The 19976-nt window shown below is 38.6% G+C and overlaps 1 protein-coding gene across 1 annotated transcript in view; it reads right to left on the bottom strand.

Moving 5' to 3' along the window:
* Myo81F (Myosin 81F) overlaps window positions 1-19976 on the bottom strand; it is a 383271-nt gene that overhangs the window by 51257 nt on the left and 312038 nt on the right. The window contains exon 4 of the mRNA XM_071597894.1: window positions 8419-8674. Coding sequence (XP_071453995.1) covers window positions 8419-8674 — 256 coding nt within the window. The remainder of the gene's footprint in view (window positions 1-8418; window positions 8675-19976) is intronic.

Here is a 19976-nt window from a genome sequence, read left to right as displayed (position 1 = left end):
GGAACTAACACAACTGGCACGATACGCACAGCTTGACGATACGCCATTGCAAGGACGGCTCATTGGGTATCAGGTAACTAGCACCGCTAGTGGGCGGGGTTATAGTCCCCGTCATGGCCGCCAGATTGCACCAGTTCGCGCATTTATTGCGCACACCACGTATAGTCATTCCTAATCATCGTAAAGGAGCTCCGAAAATTAACGCTATACACCACTGCATACATCTGAAAGTCGTATTCGTATTTTAACAGTGAAATATTATTTACACTTATATACATTCGCTCAGTTAAAGATGAAATTCATCCGATACCGTCCAAAAAATCACTTCCCCTGATTAATAAAATAACCCCACTGTTTTCCCCGTTTCCGCAAGTCCTGATCAAACGGATTACTCCCTCGCTGCTTCTGATCGAAACCAACGATACTAGTACAGTCCTCCACCCTTGGATTCGTAGCGTTGCTATGGATTAATTAAGAATTCTCGGGATTGAGGAAAACTGGGGGACCGAGGAATTTCTCAGAATTTAGTTTCCATAAACTTGCTTATCGATTAAATTTAAATTACAATCCTTGAACTCAAATTTCACGTTAACATAAACACGAAAGATAAGTAACGGCAGGGTTGCATTAACCACGATCACTAATACTTCGAATATTTTAATTAACTCAACGACATTAAATAAACATAAAAATTCCGCAAAGGAAAATCTGCATCACTTGCAAGTTCATAAAATTAGTTGATTTATTTTTCATACAAATTCATTTTCCAGTAAAAAGATAATTCATGATTACATTTAAATACGAAATATAATTATAACTATCAACTTCCCATTTATTATTAATGGTAATCATTTAAATGATATCAATATAATAGAAAAATGGAAAACCTTATTGTAATAAAAGGGGCGAAAATGTCGTAAGTTTTTCGATGCAGGAGATAATCCTAAATAATCCAATAGTTGAAATTTCTCGAAAGAGATATCTTTTCTCAAATTTCTTTCAGCGCTCTTTTTTTCTGCTTAATATATTTATTTATCTTCTTACACATGTGTGAGAGTGTGTAGTTTATGGTGGAACAAATGTGAAAAATTCATATACGTAAGAAAAAAATTCACACGAAATTGAAATTTATCATTCCGCTAAATTAGTTGCGGGAACCTCCATCAGCGGAAGGAAGGAAAGCGCAAAGAGTCCAGCAGAGTGGAGCTGGAGAATTTCCGCCTCGGTAAACAGGATATATCTCCTAATCCACGACAGCGAACCCTTAAACAGCAAATCTTACGTTCCCTTTTTAAGACCCATATTGCTAATTACCAATGTCTATGATTTCTTCCTACAGATCTAGATAGAATTAGATTCTATCAATCATAGTAAAATAACCAAAGTTTTACTGAAATATATCCGTTTTAATATTAAATTTTGAGCACTACCGACGTGAATATTTTATTCCAAATTGACTGCTTCGTCGTATCCTGCAATACAAAATGCACCATTTACTTTAAACAATTTCTTCCGTTGCAATGCAACAATTTCACAGTGTAAAATTCATTCGCCTTCACCGAGATTCGAACCCGGATATCTCAGTGTCCATCCGAGTGTTTTAGCCAGTTAAGCTATCGAGGCAACCCCTTGCACTCTCAAGATTTGGGGGCTTTAAAGGAACAGCATGTTTTGGCAAAACACCGCGCATACAATGTCACAGGCGTAGTCGTGCGCGATGCGCCATAGTCTACGATGTTAAAGCCAGCTTTAAACACTACGGGTATTTGACAAATTCCAAGAAACCGCGGGGGTGCCGCGACAGTAACTTTCAACTGAGTAATCAAGAATTAATTGCTAGTAGGAGGCGTCCTTTCGTACCCTCCCGGAACGTAGGAGGACGCCTCGGTAGTATAATTGGCTACAGCACTCGGCCCAAAATCGAAAGATCTGGGCTCGAATTTCGGTCAAGGTGAATGATTTTTACTCCCTGAAATTGTTGCGTTGTAATACACATTTAGCGGATGACTCCGTTAAAAGATACTCTCGCGGCATCTCCCGCAGTTTTTTGGAAATATTTCCATCTTCATCCTGATAACCTGGTCTACAATACATGACACCACATTTATTCCCTCAGAACCCTACCATATTTGTCTGAAATATTTTTCTACATGTCCCAAAATTTTCAAGATATTACTGGATTCCATTTTAAGTGCTTCGTCTTGTACATGATTCACATGCAAAGGCCTCGAGATCTGTTGTTAACAGAGTTATTTTCGGATAATTACCAAAGAAATTAAATATTGAGCTCAAGGACGGGTTTCCGGGTGCGAGCATGGTGTCCCTCAGGAATCTCGTTAGTTATTTAAATTTCCCGCTCAATCAAATATCTCTCCGCGTAAGACACTGTAAACAATGGAAGACCTCATCATTCTCTGCGCCTTCCACCTTAATTTATGAAAGACCCCCTCATGAATTTTGAGGACATTGTTTGCATAAATTAGTTGATTTAAAGGAGTATATAGATCGGGATCTGGGAACAAATATTTCGAAGCCAAAATGACCAACTAGTGTCCAAAAGTATTTGCAATAACGTAATTTGAAGTATACCTTAAACTAAACCTTCTCCACCATTGTGTTTCCGAAAAAGTTGGCCACTGAACTTTATTAAGCTCCACCATAAGGATCATCAGAGAAGAGCGCTGGGGAACATAAAAGGTAGCAGAAGTAAATAATACTAAATAAAATAACATTTAATGATAAATAATATTTAATATCAAACCATCCGTAATAAACAGTGAATATTTTTCTTTGTTTAGACTAATTATTTGAAATTATTTGAAATTATTTGCCGGCCTCGGTGGCGGCGGGGTAACGTCCTCGCCTACCAACCCAGAGGTCGTGGGTTCGATTCCCACCTAGGTGGATTTCCCTCCATCTAGGGCTTGGCTCTATGTGATTGACTTCAATGTAATGTCTGTAATGTAGGGTTAGGTGGAAGAAGGGACTATTAGTCTCAACCTCGCCCAATTAAGTCGATAAATAAATAAATAAATTATTTAATTAATCTGGCAATGATATAGGCATTGCCGCAGGATAAAGCGATATTTCTCCTTAGTAACCCCATGTTACATATCTCGTGCATCTTAACGGGAAAAATCTAATTTCTATCTGGCATTCTCAACAAGGTTGAAGCACAAATCAATGGTAAATCAATTCAGTCAACTGAAAATATTTTACGCAAAACAGTGTGCTGCAATCCATCGCAGCTATTTGAAATAAGACTCTTTTTTGCTAACATACTAAAGGTTTAAAAGTTCGCGATCCCTAGACAAAACGGATTAGTTTGGATCTCTTCGCTCATCCTGCCATGTCTGTTTTCCATCTTTGCCTCTTGAGCAGGGGTTTCTTCCAAATTTACCAAAATAATCAATGGTAACCCAATATTTTCCCAGGGTAAATCTTGTATTCATTTTAAGGCAACAATTTTTATCGACTTATTAATGGTTGCTGTTTGAACATAACATGAGCATGCCAGTCTCATGAGACAATTGATATCTTTGTTGCGCAGCCTCTATGCTCACAATAAACTAAGAATTTCATTAGAAATATTAACCTTAAAATTGATTCACGTTAAATTTGCTTCCATAACGAAAATAAATAAAGAATAGCTATATTTTCCACCAGGCAATATCCGCATTGCCACAATTACCACAGATTACAATCATTGATCCGGAATTTGCAAGTTTGTCACAATTCCAGAAAATTAAACGCAGCTGTTTCTCGTTGACCACCACTGTTGACAAGGGACTAATGTGTTTCATTATCCATTTGTTCTTTCTCCAAAAAAATGATAAAGAGTAAAAAAAAAGGAATGAACTCATTTACTCGAATTTCCAAATACAATAATTCAACCGTTTCTTCTGAACTGCCAATAAACTCTTTTACCATTCACATATTACTATTTTGCTAACGGAATTTTTTAGCAACGCCTTATTTGGCACGTCATAGGTAATCGCATGAGCGAAACGACAGGAAAACGTTAATCGTTAAGAAATTATCAATAACTCCGGCGTAAAATATACACGTATGTCTTAGTTAGTTTGTCCCATGGGTGGTGAAGCCAAAAAGTGAGTTAGATAATTAAGTTATAAAATAGTTACAGTATCAATAATACCAATTCACATGCCACAAAAAGACACTGCGTCACACGCAAATGCGTTCGTCGTTTAGTGCACGCGTCACAGTTATCCACGGAAACCTTTCTGCTGGACTGGTATTGGAAGTTGAATCTTTCAAATGTAGGTCAGGGGGACAAAGAATATTTTTTTAAGTACTGACAGTGAAATTGATAGGCACGCATTATTGGAAATGGGAAATTCCATGTTTAAAATACCATCGTGGAGGTTTGCAAAACACACAAAGAGCCGATGCAATACCTGCAAACGCGGTCAGCACTAATGTATGTTGTCGGTTGTTGTTCAGTTTGAAAGCGTAAACAGTGCAGATGTCTCTTCAATTGGGTGATTAGAAAAAAAACTTCCCTGTTGACATTTTAGCAATAAAGGGAGACTATAGGAAAGGAGCCGGTAAGGAACTCTACTCTTTTTCTTCTCCTCGTATTTGCAAATTTAAATGTAAAAAAATCATCTCTGGAATAAAAAAAATTAGCATTAAGCTGGGATATTAATGATGGATTTTTACACATTAATTAAGACAAAAAAGTCTTGTACCGTGAAGGGATAAAAAAACGCTCGGAAGTTATCGGATTTCTCATCATGCTAACAGGAGCCGGTTGGCGCGAAAGATCGGGTAAAGGACGAGTCCACTCTATTAAAGCAGGAGGGGATCAACTGACGCGGTGGCTGGGGCACTGGTGTCACACGCCAAGGGACTCAAGTTCTAACCCTGGCAGTAGCCTTTTTCCTAGTGGATTTCCAATTCCTATTTGTTCGGCGTGTGGATGGAACTTAGGGCAGAGTGCACCGCGCGTCGGGGTGGGGGATATTAAACTGGTAGGCAGGCCTCTTGCCCTCCATGCATTAGGATTAGGCTAATTGGCTTTCTCTCCACATGCCTCCACTCCGAAAAACTCTTTCTATATGCAAAACCCCTTTTTGTATGCAAATCCTACGTGCATTTTTGTCGACCGTACCTTTAAAATTTCTGGGGAAAAAATGTCGAAAGCTCTTCGTAAATGCATATTTTTTAGCTTTTGTAGCAAACACATTTCACGCCATCTTCGCATGATCGAAGTTCTCAGATTCGCCTCATCTTAAAAAGAAGTTCGACATACGAGTATGAATGAAGAGGACAACTTTTATATAGAATGCACACAAAACGATAAAAAAGGAATACTCGTGTAGTCGCATAGAGTATAGAGAAAGCGATTAAAATATATCAAAAATTTGCGGCAGTTTACGACCCTAACAATTACTCTCCATATGACACCAATTCCTCCAGCTTTCGTAGCCTTCCATTCATCGAGAGGCTGCCTCATGAATCTCACCTACAGTATTGCAAATAAGAATTAACTGAGGACAAAATAAATATATTGCCACCATGGGACTGTTTGAAACGACTCTTACATGCTATAAACAGCAAATTATGCTGAAAATTATATTAGCGATTTTTTTCATTCCAATTAAATATTTATTCTACCAGTGCCACATTTGTTTATATTGTGTGTGTTTTATCCTTGGAAGTATTGGCTCAAAAACTGTGCGCAGATTAAATTTAAGCAACTATGCCACGGATGCATGCTATGCTGGTTCGACTTGCTAATCACCATATAGTATAAGACAGTGGCTATCATGAAGGTGAGAATAACTACCGTAAGCTCTTCGTCCGACTTGACATCGCGAAGGATATGATGTGGATGTCATAGTTAATATAATCTACTTAACAAGCGCATGAGTGTTATACGATTATGACTTTTTAAACAAAGTTATGGCAAGTTGAAACTATAAAAGAGCTATTTGAAGTAGTGAGCTCATAAGGAGATGAAATAAACTGCCACTTGTCTAACGTATCGATACATTCTATTATCCATATTGATACGGGACTCATGGACACATTAAAGGGTGAGAGAGTGGGGTAAAAAATCAAATTTTAGTCAATCAAAACGTTTCCAAATCTAACAGCCACCAAAAGAATTCATTTTTTCCGACACGTAAATAAAATATATCTCTCTAAAGCAATATTTGCTATGTGTAAATATGATGAGTAAATGTGACAAAAATTACGATTTCGTCCATATCCATTTTGAATCTGGTACATGGAAAATTACGATATTCAACTGATTTCCTGACCTAGGACAATAACAAAAGTACTACTCCAAGGAAAAAATTCGTCCAGCTCTTGTATTCGAGAAGTATGAAGCTAAATTTGGAGTTATATAAACCGGTAGAAAGGAGAATAAATGTCCGGGTATTAAAAAGATTTTCGACGGAGGATTGAAATGGAAAAATACGTGAATGGCGCTCTCCGTTTTTCAAAGTTCACTCCAAGGCTCTTGCTCTCAGAAATTCAATTATACACCCCTGAATATTTGATTGAAAGGCAAATTTTCTTAGGAAGATAAACCAATTTTTTTCATAGAATACAAGCAGATATTTTCATTATTTCAAATCAAATTTTTATTAAAAAATTCATTATAATCAAGCAATGAAGATAATCAAAGTGACAGAAAATTCAGAAGACTCTTAGAAACCCAAAAAAAGTGATAACTCACGTGGGTTCTCGACTCTTCGACTCCATCCACACTACTCCTGAGGTCAGAAAGTTATTATAACTTTGTTTTTACTCGTTTCGTTTGACTAACAAGGGAGTATACAGACAAGTAGAAGAAGAAAGGCAATGGAGGACATACGGAAATAGAGAATAGGTGGAATGGGCGTCTAGAATTGAGCGTCAGTTAGATTCGTTATTAGCTCAATAGATTGAAAAAACGGACGAGGCCTCCTAAAGATGATTGGCGAACCAATACTTACTTGGGCCAGATAAAGTGATGTAACAAAGAAAAATATTGGCACTGGCGTTGGGTAGGTAAGAATGAAGAGCTGTATTTGGCCAATCCAATCAAAATGATACTTCAATCGCTCAACAGATGGTGTCAAGACTGGTTCCGGGGAGTAGGACGCTGAAGATCTGATGGGCTATCATATGAGACGCGAATAAGTAAAGAAGAGAAGAAAGGGGGATACGCAGAACAGAGGAGAAACTTCAGATAGAATGAACAAACCCTGGGAAACAAAGAATTTGTTAAGAGAAAAAAAAATGGAAGGGAAGGCCCCCACAAAAAAGTTGAAGGGGAAAATGAACGAACGAAAAAAATTGGATCCTATTAGGATAAGAGTATCAAGAAATTGTTTAGAAAGAATGGAGGACTAGATTTCAGATAGAAGTACTGATGTTGACGTTAATTAAATTACTGCTATGTCGCATAACGTCTATTTACGGCGCGGATGGATAAGGTTCTTACGTCACTCTGCTTGCTCAAGAGCACAAGTATAAGCCACGGTAAGGACTGATATTATTACGTTTCGAGATTCATGCATTCGGTTCATTTAAGCAGTTTCAGCCCAGAGGAAAGCAATGCCTGATAAATGAAAAGACATATCGTGCTTTTCTAGTATTCGTTTTATTTGTCATTAACAATGCTTTTCAACGCTCAATACATCATTATTAGGTATAAATACGAGGATGAAGTCTTGAACGTTGACACGTGTAAATCGTTACTAGTAAAAAAAATAGAAGACCAACACATTACCTATTTTTATTTACTATAAATTTCCACTAATTGGAGCTGGTCATTATATCTAAAGACTCGCTTTCTGATCATTATTATCTACTAAATAATGATAAGTTTATCAATACAGTACCAAAAACACCTGTGACTTTGCTCGTTTCTTTCAACTAAGGAAGGAATAAACACAGAAGTAGGAGAAGAGAAAAAAGTAAGTAGAACGCTCGAAAAGGAAGAATAGATTTAATCGGCATACGTGGAGAGCAGATGGATTTGTTAGGGACATGGAGCAAGGGAAAATAGAAGAGATGGTGCCAGGAGGAAGGCTAAGAGGAATGCATGCAGACCACGTAAGGAATGTAACCATGTCAAAGAGCTAACAGGCCGTAACGAAAGTGAAGTCGGGTAGGTACGGATTTTAGAGCTACAGCTAACCCATCGAATTACTTAACAGATGATGCTGGAATCGGGTGCAAAAGATCAAATGTGTTGATCAAATGAAACGGTCAAATGAGAAGGGAAGAGGTATGCATAAGAGCAAGAGGGGAATATAAATACTCTGAGGGAGGCTTGAACCATTGCTTTTAAACAGACGGTCAAATAATCTTCCAATTGAAAACAGAAACGCCTTTGGTGCGAATTCAAACGAAGGTAAGGGTGAGCCCCCCTCGCCCTCTTTAACTATCTCTTACCGAACGCCTCCAGGATGGTGTTGGCTTCCAGGATCTGCTGCTCGACCCACGTGCTCACGTTGCTCGTCACGGAGCACAGGTACTGCAGGATAAACTTGGTCGTCTCAGTCTTGCCGGCGCCACTCTCTCCAGAGATCACGCACGACTGGTCCGTAGCATCGCACGCCTGCAGGGAAGAATAGGCGGCCTGGGCGAGGGCGAACACGTGCGGCTCCAGCGCCGCCATCTTCTTGCCCTGGTACTGGAACACCTGCTCCTGCGGGAGGGAGAGAAGGAGTGTGAGCGAAGCGAATGGAGTGAGTGCGGGGCGAGAGAGGGACGTTTGAGCGGTGGCGCGCCCAAGCGGCCGGGCCCAGACGCACTCACTTTTCCTTCCCTCCGCCCCCACCCCCGCCTCGAACCCGCACTCGCCCCCAGAGCCCTCTCGGGGCGCGGAGGGGGAACGAACGACCACCGAGTTGAACTGCGATTGAGGGAATCGGGAGTGTCAATTTATTGCAAATTGGTATTCGACTATCATCCGTAATGAACTTCGTCTTTTAAACTGCAGTGATCAACGTGGAGCTACGTTTGATGAGTGAAGTCAACACTCAAATGATTATACATCCCTTAGTCAGTTAGAATATATAGTCTTGAATTGCTAAAATAGCTAATATTTTGCCATGTGAATGATACGATATTCCTAGATAAAAAATGCAATCTGTTTCCGTACGAGTAGAAAGGTTAGGCGCCACAATATTGAAAAATAGCTCTCGTCCAGAACCACCTAAATACTCCAGTAATCGACTCGAGAGTTGGTTTTATAATAACCAAAACAACATGTATGAAGCCATTTGGAGAATGAAATGGCATGAGAAGGAGAGCCGCTTACACTCTCCAAGACAAATACAGCTTCCGAAAATTTACGAAACTAAAAAATCATAGATTTCATTCAACAGGCATCATGCAATTTTGGACGCAGAATCTCCAGTCAATAGCCTAATCCACTTCCTCATGGCCAGATAAGCTCAATCAAATGGATATCATTGTTTGTTAATGTAAATCAAAGCCTCTGTCTTCGAGACTATGAAGTATTTGGACTGGTAACACGGAGGATATTTGCACTTAGATGAGGAATTCTGAAACCTCTGGATTAATGGTTACCCTTTAACAAGGCATGGTGCATGGAGCGATTGAAGGCACCTAGTGAAAGCGAATATAGCAAGTACATCCGCCATTGCCCTTTAGGCTAGAATTCACTTAACTATACAGGGAGGCTTCAATATTTACTCCATTAAGAAATCTTATGGAGAGCCTTCTTGTCTTCACGGGAAATTTTCCTCGATCAAAACATTTCGTTGTTTTTTTCAATCATCTTTGTATTTGCGGTCATTTCATCCGACCTTTAAATATATTTATAATAATATGAATACCAATATATGTATGTATACGTGAATTATAGTGCAATACGAACATGAGCACAAAATGCATTTCAATGCATGAAAGATTTCCCCCAGATAACGATGAAATCACGCTTGAATTATGGCGGGACGAGTAAAATGTGCAATGCAAGCAGTTGAGTGGTAATAAATATTAGTTTAACATGATCATTGAGAGGGCACACCATATAAACCGAAAAAGTAAAGAATTTCGTGAAACCTTAATACATATATCACAATTAAAAGCCAATCATTTACAAATGACAAGTGAAGAACATTATGATTTATTGCTACATGCTCTTAATTTTTTATTGTAGAAATAAATACACACATATGCAGTGCAACTATGAATGAAGATTGATGGAAAGGAGCTGGTGTTACTGGTGCTATAAACACCAGGCTCCAAAGATTGGCGACTCCTGCGGTATAGGCAACGCCTGTACGCACTTAGGAGCTTTATTTTGCCTATGCTTCAGGATGTTACCAAACTTCCAAATAATTGCGCTTTGCCACGTGACCATCGCAGAACCGCCATTAATTGTGGATTACTGAGGTCGATTCTAACATCAATTAATTAAATTAATTTACGCACTAAATGTAGACAATACACCAGTTTTAAACAATCAGGGTTAGTACAATAATTTAAGATTCGACGTTAGAAACATGGTGCATATATTGCAAAATTTCTTCCTTATTATATAATTCTAATCATATTTCATAGTTTATTATAAATATTAAAAAAGAGGCGAAATGAGATAAAAAAGAAGCATCTATATTTGCTGGCAAAAAAAGGGGAATTTCCATGCATTCACTTTCTCAAAACCAGGAGAATCAAAAAATTAGTAACTCCCAGCTTAAAACGTATTAATAAATTATATCTATGAAAAAAACGATAAATAAATTGATAAAAAATATCTGTATAAAAATTCATGTATTTCATAGCTCGATAAAATTCCAGAAAATGAATGCTCTACTTATTTAACCTCGGAAAGTAGAAACTAGACTTCGTAGCCCAAAGATCACACCTTTCCCATTAATATTTAAGTCCATTGTCATGAGTGACTTCTATTATGCATAGGAATGATATGCGTTCATAAACAGTGCTTAGCTGCGATCGGTAAATTATTTAACTTCATGATGGTGTTTTATAGTAAAAAGAGGTACTTAATTAAACCATAAAATGATAGTAATCCTGTCCCATATAGGCTCCGTAATTGCATTCAGCAAATTTATATTGTGAAATTCCCGCGGGAAAGCTAAGAAGGCCAAGCGAGATATTTTCCATGTTCTGTCCTCTAAACTACTTTTTGTAACACGCTATCAGCGGTGTAGATATTTTACAACTTGTTTGATGACAAATTCTAAATTTGCGTTTGTAAAAAAAATATTGCTCCTGAAGAATGAGCATTCTAAGAATTAAAAAGAGAAAGTATATCCATTCCCATAATCGGGGGTTTCCGGTTTCATTTTTTCATCATCCTTTATGGTTCTATTTTTCCTTTTATTTAATTCTTTATTTTTTATCTTTGACGTGTTAACAATGACTTTATATGCAAATCCTCTTCTGGTTCATTAAATATTACTTGAGTTTTCAATAAAAGAAGATGAAATGCTTTCATATTGTATCAAGAATCACATGTTACCCTTGTCTGAAAAAAATCGGATCCCATTAAAGAATAAATGGAATGAATATATATATATATATATATATATATATATATATATATATATATATATATATATAGGCACCCGTACCTCAACAATTCCAGCAGTCATTACTTCTATATCTTCAGAGGAAGACGGATTTTTTCCGTCGAAATATCAAGAAAATACGTGTGAGTGTTCTTTTTTTGTGTTTCTATATTGTGTGCTACTGTGTATTGTACTATTCGGCACTTCCGTGTTACGTCTACGAAAGTATATATATATATATATATATATATATATATATATATATATATATATATATATATATATATGTATGTATGTATATATATACATACATATATATACCACACACATAATATAATTATATACACACAATTAAAAAGTAAATGCAAACATTTCAAGAAACTGTACTATTTGTAATTTTCAATAAACTACTATTAAAAATAATAAATAGTCACTTTCTCGAGGTAATGAAGTACTATCAGATTATTGAAATATAACTTAATAACCTTAAGAATTTCGTCGATATCAAAAATAATTATGAGAAATTCATGTCTGTTAAACAAATTTCATTCGATATCGTAATGTACTGATCACCTGACGTTTTCTCGCAGGCAAAAGTTGATACAAAATGTTCATTCCATCAAAGGCTTTATGCTCTTCCAGTCTCAACATGAATTCAAAGAAAAATTGTGTTCTATCATGCATACAATGGAACCATAATAAAACTATTCGCAATTCAAATAGCTTAATCGCTTTTTAGCTAAGATTTCATCAGTGAGAAACTTAATACTTTAGTCATTCACCTGTGTTAATTATGAGCCCTTTTTATAGCAGAGACAGTGGTTACAAACACTGCATACACATTAGGCGACCAGTGTATTCGAAGGTATTTCATACTCTCAACTGAAATCGCGGAGCGATCGTTTAGTACCTCCGATTCCGGACTTCAGGGTCCCGATAGACCAGGGTCACTCCCCGTTTGCGCGCGGTCAAAGAGTTGAGTGGCCGGGGTGAGGATACTTCAAAGCCCTGTAGGACCCTAAAGGCCAGGAGGAGAAGTGGGTAATGGGGGTGGAGGAGAGAGAAAGAGAGATAGCAAGCTAGGGGGCTTGCGCGGATGGAAGGGTTTTATGGTGCTAATTGGGAGTTAGGGGTTGATGAGAGAGGGAGAGGTCCGGGCGCGTTCGGGGTTGGGCTGAATTTGTCGCTCGGCAAAAGAACTATTAGGCCGGTGAAGAGGGCTTGGCTCGCTGGCCTGCGCTTGCATTCCCTTTACTAACCATACACACGACGTGGCTGAGTTTTTTTATAACTAAAGTCGGGTTACTACTGCAGTTACAGCCGCGGAACAGCAGGCGTTCACGACGGCAAAACGTACAATACCGAGTGATACTAGCAGTATCTCGTAAATCGATGGAGCTGGGCGCATAACAAGCATATCACGACCAGAGGGCCGTGTATCCCGCTTCTCTTGGATGAGAGAGTGCCTCTCGAGTTACATATACCCACATTGGGATGTATGTCTCTACGCTAAGCACGCCTCGTTACTGAGCCCTGCTCGTTCTCGACTAGTAACGGCACTTCCAACGTTGGAATAAACGTTGTTCAAAACTGTCTGAAGAGATCCACTAACCCATTGTATCTCCCCATTGAGTACTAAGCGAACATGTCAATATTGTTTTGTTAAAAAAATGAGAAATTGAGATATGTGGCATAATTAGCATGACATATTAAAAATACATGTATTTCTAATATTTTTTTGCGATTTAATTTCAACTTGATACAGAATAACCATAAGGTTTGAAGGAACTCCGGAAAATTTATGGAGGGTAAATATATGCGTAGCGTCGTAATATTGACTAGCCTATTAGACGCATTGTTAATTACTATATGATACAATCATGGTTACACGTCTCAGAAAGAAGACACCAATAAGTCTATATCTTCACTTCCAAAATCCCTAATAAGTGAATTATCACCCGCATCGCTTGGAAAAATTGTGTTCTAGTAGGTTTGATGAAAGTCGACTGGTCACCTAAATGTATACTATTTTAGAAATTAATTTCATTTTTTCAAATAATTGTATATAAAAGTCATTCAACATATAACGTTCAAAACCCACGGGTCATTCCCTTCAAATTCAAAATACATTCGCAAATAAAGACTGCGGTTGATGTGGCATTTCTCTTATATCGTATTCACGGCGATTCAATTACTCGCAGAAATGCTTAGTTACATACATTCTCCCCCTCCTCCATAAGTTCGAGGCACGAAAAAATGGCATTATTTACTGTGAACCTGCCGAATGATATTCAAAGGACAACCGCTAGAAAGACCTCTCCCAAAAAATAAACCCCGATCTCAGTTACTCTGGCATTCGACCCACGTGAACCCCTTTCAAATAAGATGGCCATCAACGGGACATCGCCAGCTCCCTCGCGCCCCCTCTAACGATTAATCACCGACTCCCGAATTCGGTAAATCTCCTCCCATTCCTACCCACTGCCTTCTCTCTCGACTCGAAAGTCAGCTCCCTTGGTCCCTTGCAAAAACCCTCCCGCATCTCACCTAACCGGAATCCTCTTATCCAGTTTCCATCCTCTAACATTCAGGACCCTGCCGTGCTCGTTCTTGAACATACCGACGGTGCATCGTATAAGGGTTCATTTGTTGACATTGTAATGCAAATGTTCGACATTGTATAAATGCTATAATTAAATATACGAGGACAAACCCCAAAACTAAAGGCTTATTTACGAATAGTAACAATTTACTCATACAGAACTTTCTGATGAGAATGAATCCTTCCCAACTAGTAGTAGTAATATTTAGGGGAGGCGACCGACAGCTGAGGTCATTTGCGCCATAGGGGATGGACAGGAAAGGATGAATGGTGGAGAGAAACCCGGCGTCGGCATTAGCCTACTCTTTACGAAAGGCGCCTAGGGGTCTGCAGCTTAACGTCCCATCCGACGGACGGCGTACTCACTCAAAGTGCCCTCCACAAAGCACCTCAAGTAGGGATCGAGATACCTCTGCTCCCGGGCCCTCTGGGAAGGCAGGTGGGAAGCCAGTACGTTAGCCTCCGCACCATCTCGATCCCCTCTGTCCCAACTCTCAGCATATTTTTACATTTCACAGGACATGTTAATTAGACTGCTCTCTGCTAGTCCGGCGGGATTGTTTTTAAAGGACTTTTAAATTGGCCTAGCGCATTGAGAAACTATGTCATCCAACTGATTGATCCATATTGATTACTTACATATTTTTTTGTGCTGCAAAAAGGAGTTTATTGTGCTTTAATTGGACTTGCATTAGAATTTGTTTTTATCTACACTATAGCATATAAGTTAAAATAATAAATACATTCCAACTTTTTGGCAACATTTATGTTGTGTCAGATAACCTGCATTTCAACCTTGGACACCAAAGATATACAATATCGGAGTGAAGATGTCACACAAAGTTTTAGGTCCTTTCTCACTAGAATTTTTCATTCAGAAGCTTCTCAATGTAAAATGAAATTCTTCAAAGTCTCAACAATAGCACCCGGAGGCTTGGCATCGCATTAGTTTCCCACATGAGCACGACGCATCACGGTCGATACCACTTCCACCTCCCCTATCCCTTGTTATCCGAAGGCGAGGAAGGAGTGTAACAATTACCTCTCCTCATCCTCCATTAATTAAGCGTTGACTTAAAAAAAAGCATTTTGCGCGTTCTCAGAAAGGAAATGATCCCTTGGGATCCGTGTTAGCCTGCATTTCGTCAAGAAGATTCATTCCACTTCCTCTTCCGCTGTCTATCACAGATCTCCTCCAGTTAACCTAGTAGAGTTTCTGAGGTAATCATACATAATGGAAAAAATACCATGGTTCATGACGAAAATGGGCGATATTCGTACTTCGAAAGGGTTGTTGTGAATCATAGACAATGGCTAATTAATAGAACTTTTGGAGTGCATGCGCATTTCATTTTTCAATAGTACACGAACACGTGCTCTTTCGAAGGATTGAGGTTGAAATAGGTTGGGTGGATATATCTTTAATCGAAACGGCCTAATGTTAGAGAAAATAGAAGGAAATTTAGATAGATAGAACTGTGAAGACAGCCAATATATGAAGCACGTTAACCGGACGGTGAGGGGTGTGATAGCGTGAAGCCACGACGAAATGAAGAGACTAGTTTGTGAAGTATGTCTGAGTGGAGAGCTTAAAAAATAATATCTACATATGTGCTACGCCTAAAATGAGGGAAAATTCTGCGTCGATATAGATAATTTAACAATTTTACATAATGAAGTAAAAGGAGAGGATAGAACGCAGTTCCATTTATTTTGCCGCTTGTGGCTTCCGAGGTAGATCTGAAACCCGAGAAAAAACAAATCTTGGAATAGGATTAAAAACCAAATTATGGGATGTCCGGAGATGTCACTGTCCAGTCAGCGTTTGGGCGCTCTGCCCAAATCGGGAGCGATCACGAATAACTTCTCGAACATTTTTTTAGACCAGTCAATTATGGCGTCCAAAAATTCCCGTTCACTGAAATTATATAATTTTCATCCATTTAATATTTCTATGTAATCATCTTTTGATGCTAAAGGATAATGTTGTTGCATACGCTCTTTTTTAATGCGGCATGTACAGGTATAAATGCGGGTTTTAACGATCTTTTCATTCTACTCATTTTCGTCATATCGCTCTCACTACCCGTGGAATGGTGCGGAAACAGATGTTTGGGACGAGAAATGTGAAATCCACTGTTAGGCTGGTTTAGGTATCTACCGTAGTACTATGTACCAGATTTCTCCCTAGGCCCACTCAATAGGGCACGGCTCATTGTTCTAAAAGAGAGTTGGGGCCTTTCCGTAGCAAGCAATGGAAACAAAGCTCCCATTGTTATGGAGATTAAGTTCGCTACACATAAACTCAAAATTAAAAAAAACAAAGTCCCATTACTATTCACAAAATAAACTACCGATAGTTATGTACTTTCTAAATGATTCCCCCATAATATGAGAAAATATCGGAAGCCAATATCTGCTCGTTGAGGCACAGCCAGAATTGCTACTTTCATAGGATATGTATTTTTTTCACATTTTATAAATCTTTCGGACCTCCTTGGGACCTCATTTTTTTCAGTTTATGTGGATCAACTGGATTATGAATTACAGGGTTCGTCCGGAAAATAAGTGTACTGAGCTCAGGAAAAAAAATTTATTACACTTTTACATATCTTAAGCTAATATTCCTCAAAATAGGACCCTTGTGAGTCGATACACTTGTTCCAGCGGCGTTCCCATTCCTGGAACGCTCCCGCGAAGGCATCATCGGGAACCTCTCGAAGACTCGTCGTCGACCTCTTCTCTGCCCTCCACGAACATCTTGTGCCACCGAAAGATCATATTTCTGGACATGGCTGACTCCCCGTAAGCCTGGTTAATCATACCGACAGTTTCGGTAGCCGATTTCCCAAGCTTTACCGCAAATTTGATGGAATAACGCTGCTCGGCATCGCGTTCCGTGACGTGGGTCGAGCGTGGAGGTTCGCGTTAACAGAGCTCCTCACTACACCACAGCTCAGAGCCGACTGCCTTTTTCAGCGTCGCTTGCCAACATACCCCCCTCCAATCGCAGCCCGTCAGAGCGGTGCTGGGCGCGCCTGGAGCGGCGCGCCCAGCCCAGGAGTCAGTACACTTATTTTCCGGACGAACCCTGTACTTAATTTGGCTTGAAATTTATGATTGCTCCACACATGAAGTTTTTAAATTGTTAACAGTCAGTTAACACAAAGAGATTTATACGTTTTCCATGCACCTCGTGCTAAACCATTTTCATGAAAGTAATGAGTCCAAATGGTCACATTTATTTCTTAAGTAAATGAAACACGGAATTGGTCTTGATCGAAGACAAGGAATAAATTCAATGAATTTGTAACTACGAAGGAAATATAAACAAACAGTGTAAAATAGTGAGGAGTGTAATTTTTTCTTTGTTTGCTGTTGAATTGAATTCACTTTTCCAATGGACTTTTTATTTTTCATTAATTCACGAATATATTCAGTAGTAGTTTCAGAGAAGCGAGCTGCCATTAAGGACGATTTCTCCACTTGCCTAAGAAATATATAGTATTTTGAAGTTTTTATGATGAGTAGTTATTTTGCATAGAATTTTTATATCGCCATATATCTCTTTAGGTGAAAATGACATATTTTCTTTGATAGGCAACTCTATTCACCATTTTATCCATTCTATTTCTTTCCTTCATTTACGCATTCAAAATCCACTATAAATTTTGGAGAACCGTTTTAAGAACTTAGCCCATTATAAGAGAAAACGCGGAGCGGGCGTCCGCAGTATACTTGAACAGTTTACAGCGCAGCGTAAACGCCTCGGCTCACGATACCTTTTCTTGCTCAACAACCCCTCGGCGAAAGCCACTTTCCTATTGTTCCACTCTCCTCATTTTTCCCTCGCTCCTTGAATATGAAATCTTCCCTCAGTAGGTCGATATTTCAGGGAACGTAAAGAGAATCCCTCGACGATGGTATCATAAAGGATAGCGGCCTGCTCTCAATATGACTCGCAATCGATTGGCTGAGGCAAGGTACGAGGCAGCAAAATTTCTCCGGGGCACGGAGACCCAAGTTTTATGCAGGCATTAGCGCACCATACTGTCTGTCGCCTCTCCGACTGCCACCAACACCCGTTACGGGGACATATCGAGGCACATCGCGCACATTTCTGGCTTCCCGGTCACGACTAGCCCACACCTCCCTCACACAATAACGTTTCCGCAGGTGTCCGTGAGTATATCGAATATAATTTATTTAAAAAATGAATTACAAAAGCAACAGCATAAATGTAGATCATCTTAAAATATGTTGTTTACCTTTATACATCCTTTCTTTATTACTTCGAGACCAGGTCTGTAACAATAAGGTTATTACGTATTAATAAAACGTCTTCCAATTAGACTACGAAAGTTTCCTTTACATCAAGTTGAAGTTTATTCTTGATATTAAATTAGCAGCAGTTTGTGTAATTCAGTTAAAAAGTCCATATTTACAACTGGGTTACATAAACGTTTTAAATAGATATACTCAATGGCTCAAATGCTATTTTCCAAATTAATTGCCTTCCCTTTTCCTACAGTAAAAGACCAAAGACTGGTTTGAATATACGGCTTACCTTGCACTGAGCTCAGTGACAAATAAAGTTCACAAACTAGGATATTTAGTGGGCAAGTTCCTTTACTTGAGCCGTCTGCGGTCCTATCACCGCTAGGCTACCATAACCTTGATTTTTTCCTTATTCATACGAAAAATATCCGCTATTGCAATGATTATAAATACAAATATTTCAAAGCTTCCTACATCCGTAACAGTTGTTATATATTTTACAAAATATCGCTGAGAAGCTAAAGGAAACATTTTATCAAATCAAAATCGAGTTTTAAAATCATCTTTTCTGTTAGATTGAAAACATGACGAAAAGAACGCATAAGAAAAACCAGTGGCTGATAGAAAACTATTAAAATAGTTGAGATGTTCAATTTTTTACGGCCAATTTATATTTGAATAATGGAAAGAAAAGCCTAAATAATTTGTGTAAACCGAACGATTCTCCACTCTGTCCATTCACAAATTTTGGTCCCGGATTTAATCGAATTTAGCATATGTTACTAGTAGATTGAACTCACAGTATGGGGAAGATAGAGGCTAGCATTGTGATTAAGTTCCTTCGCTTTCAAGTAAATCCATAATGAAACGTGGATGTTTATGAAAATGATAGCCCGTTATATGACACAGTTGTGAGATGGAGAAGGAATGCAAACTGGCCACACGTCCCTCACAGACGATCCAAGAAGTGGAAGGCCATCACTCAAGGACGATGCTAGCACAGTGAATAAATTGGAAGACTATCCTCTTATACTAAAGAGCAGCCTTCGAAATGATCATGAATGAGACTTCTCTTAGTTATGGCCGTCTATGGAAAAATATTCACGAAGAACTGCACATGTCAAAGGTTTCAGAACACCGGGTTCCACGACTACTAACTTCTTTTCAGAAGAAAACATGGCGCGACCTGCAATCGTGACCACAGTGCGGTTCTAGGAATAAGAAAAATTCGCTACGCAACTTTTTCTTCTTCCGAGTACCAAAAAAAATATTACGGAATCGGAGATTAGGCAACTCATATTACCTCATTCAAGATGTAAAGAAATGGTTTTCGATGAAATCTGCTGAGAATTACAATATAAGGACAGGCTGACAGAAATGCATAACTCTGGATAGTAGACTACAAAGAGAAGTTTTGAGAATAATGCGTAAATAAAAATTACGTTTCCTTTCGATTATTTTTACTAATAATCTAAATTACATAAATATATGGTACCCCCTCGTAAAGAGTTCAGGCAATGTTGAAGTTAAAATATGCCATTACAGATTAATAAGTAATAAAAGAATAT

This window comes from Hetaerina americana, unplaced genomic scaffold, assembly GCF_022747635.1.
Source record: "Hetaerina americana unplaced genomic scaffold, ioHetAmer1.1.p SCAF_9, whole genome shotgun sequence".
NCBI classification, from domain to species: Eukaryota; Metazoa; Arthropoda; class Insecta; order Odonata; family Calopterygidae; genus Hetaerina; species Hetaerina americana.
The sequence above is the reverse complement of the archived record's forward strand: the minus strand, read 5'-3'. Positions and strand labels throughout refer to the sequence as shown.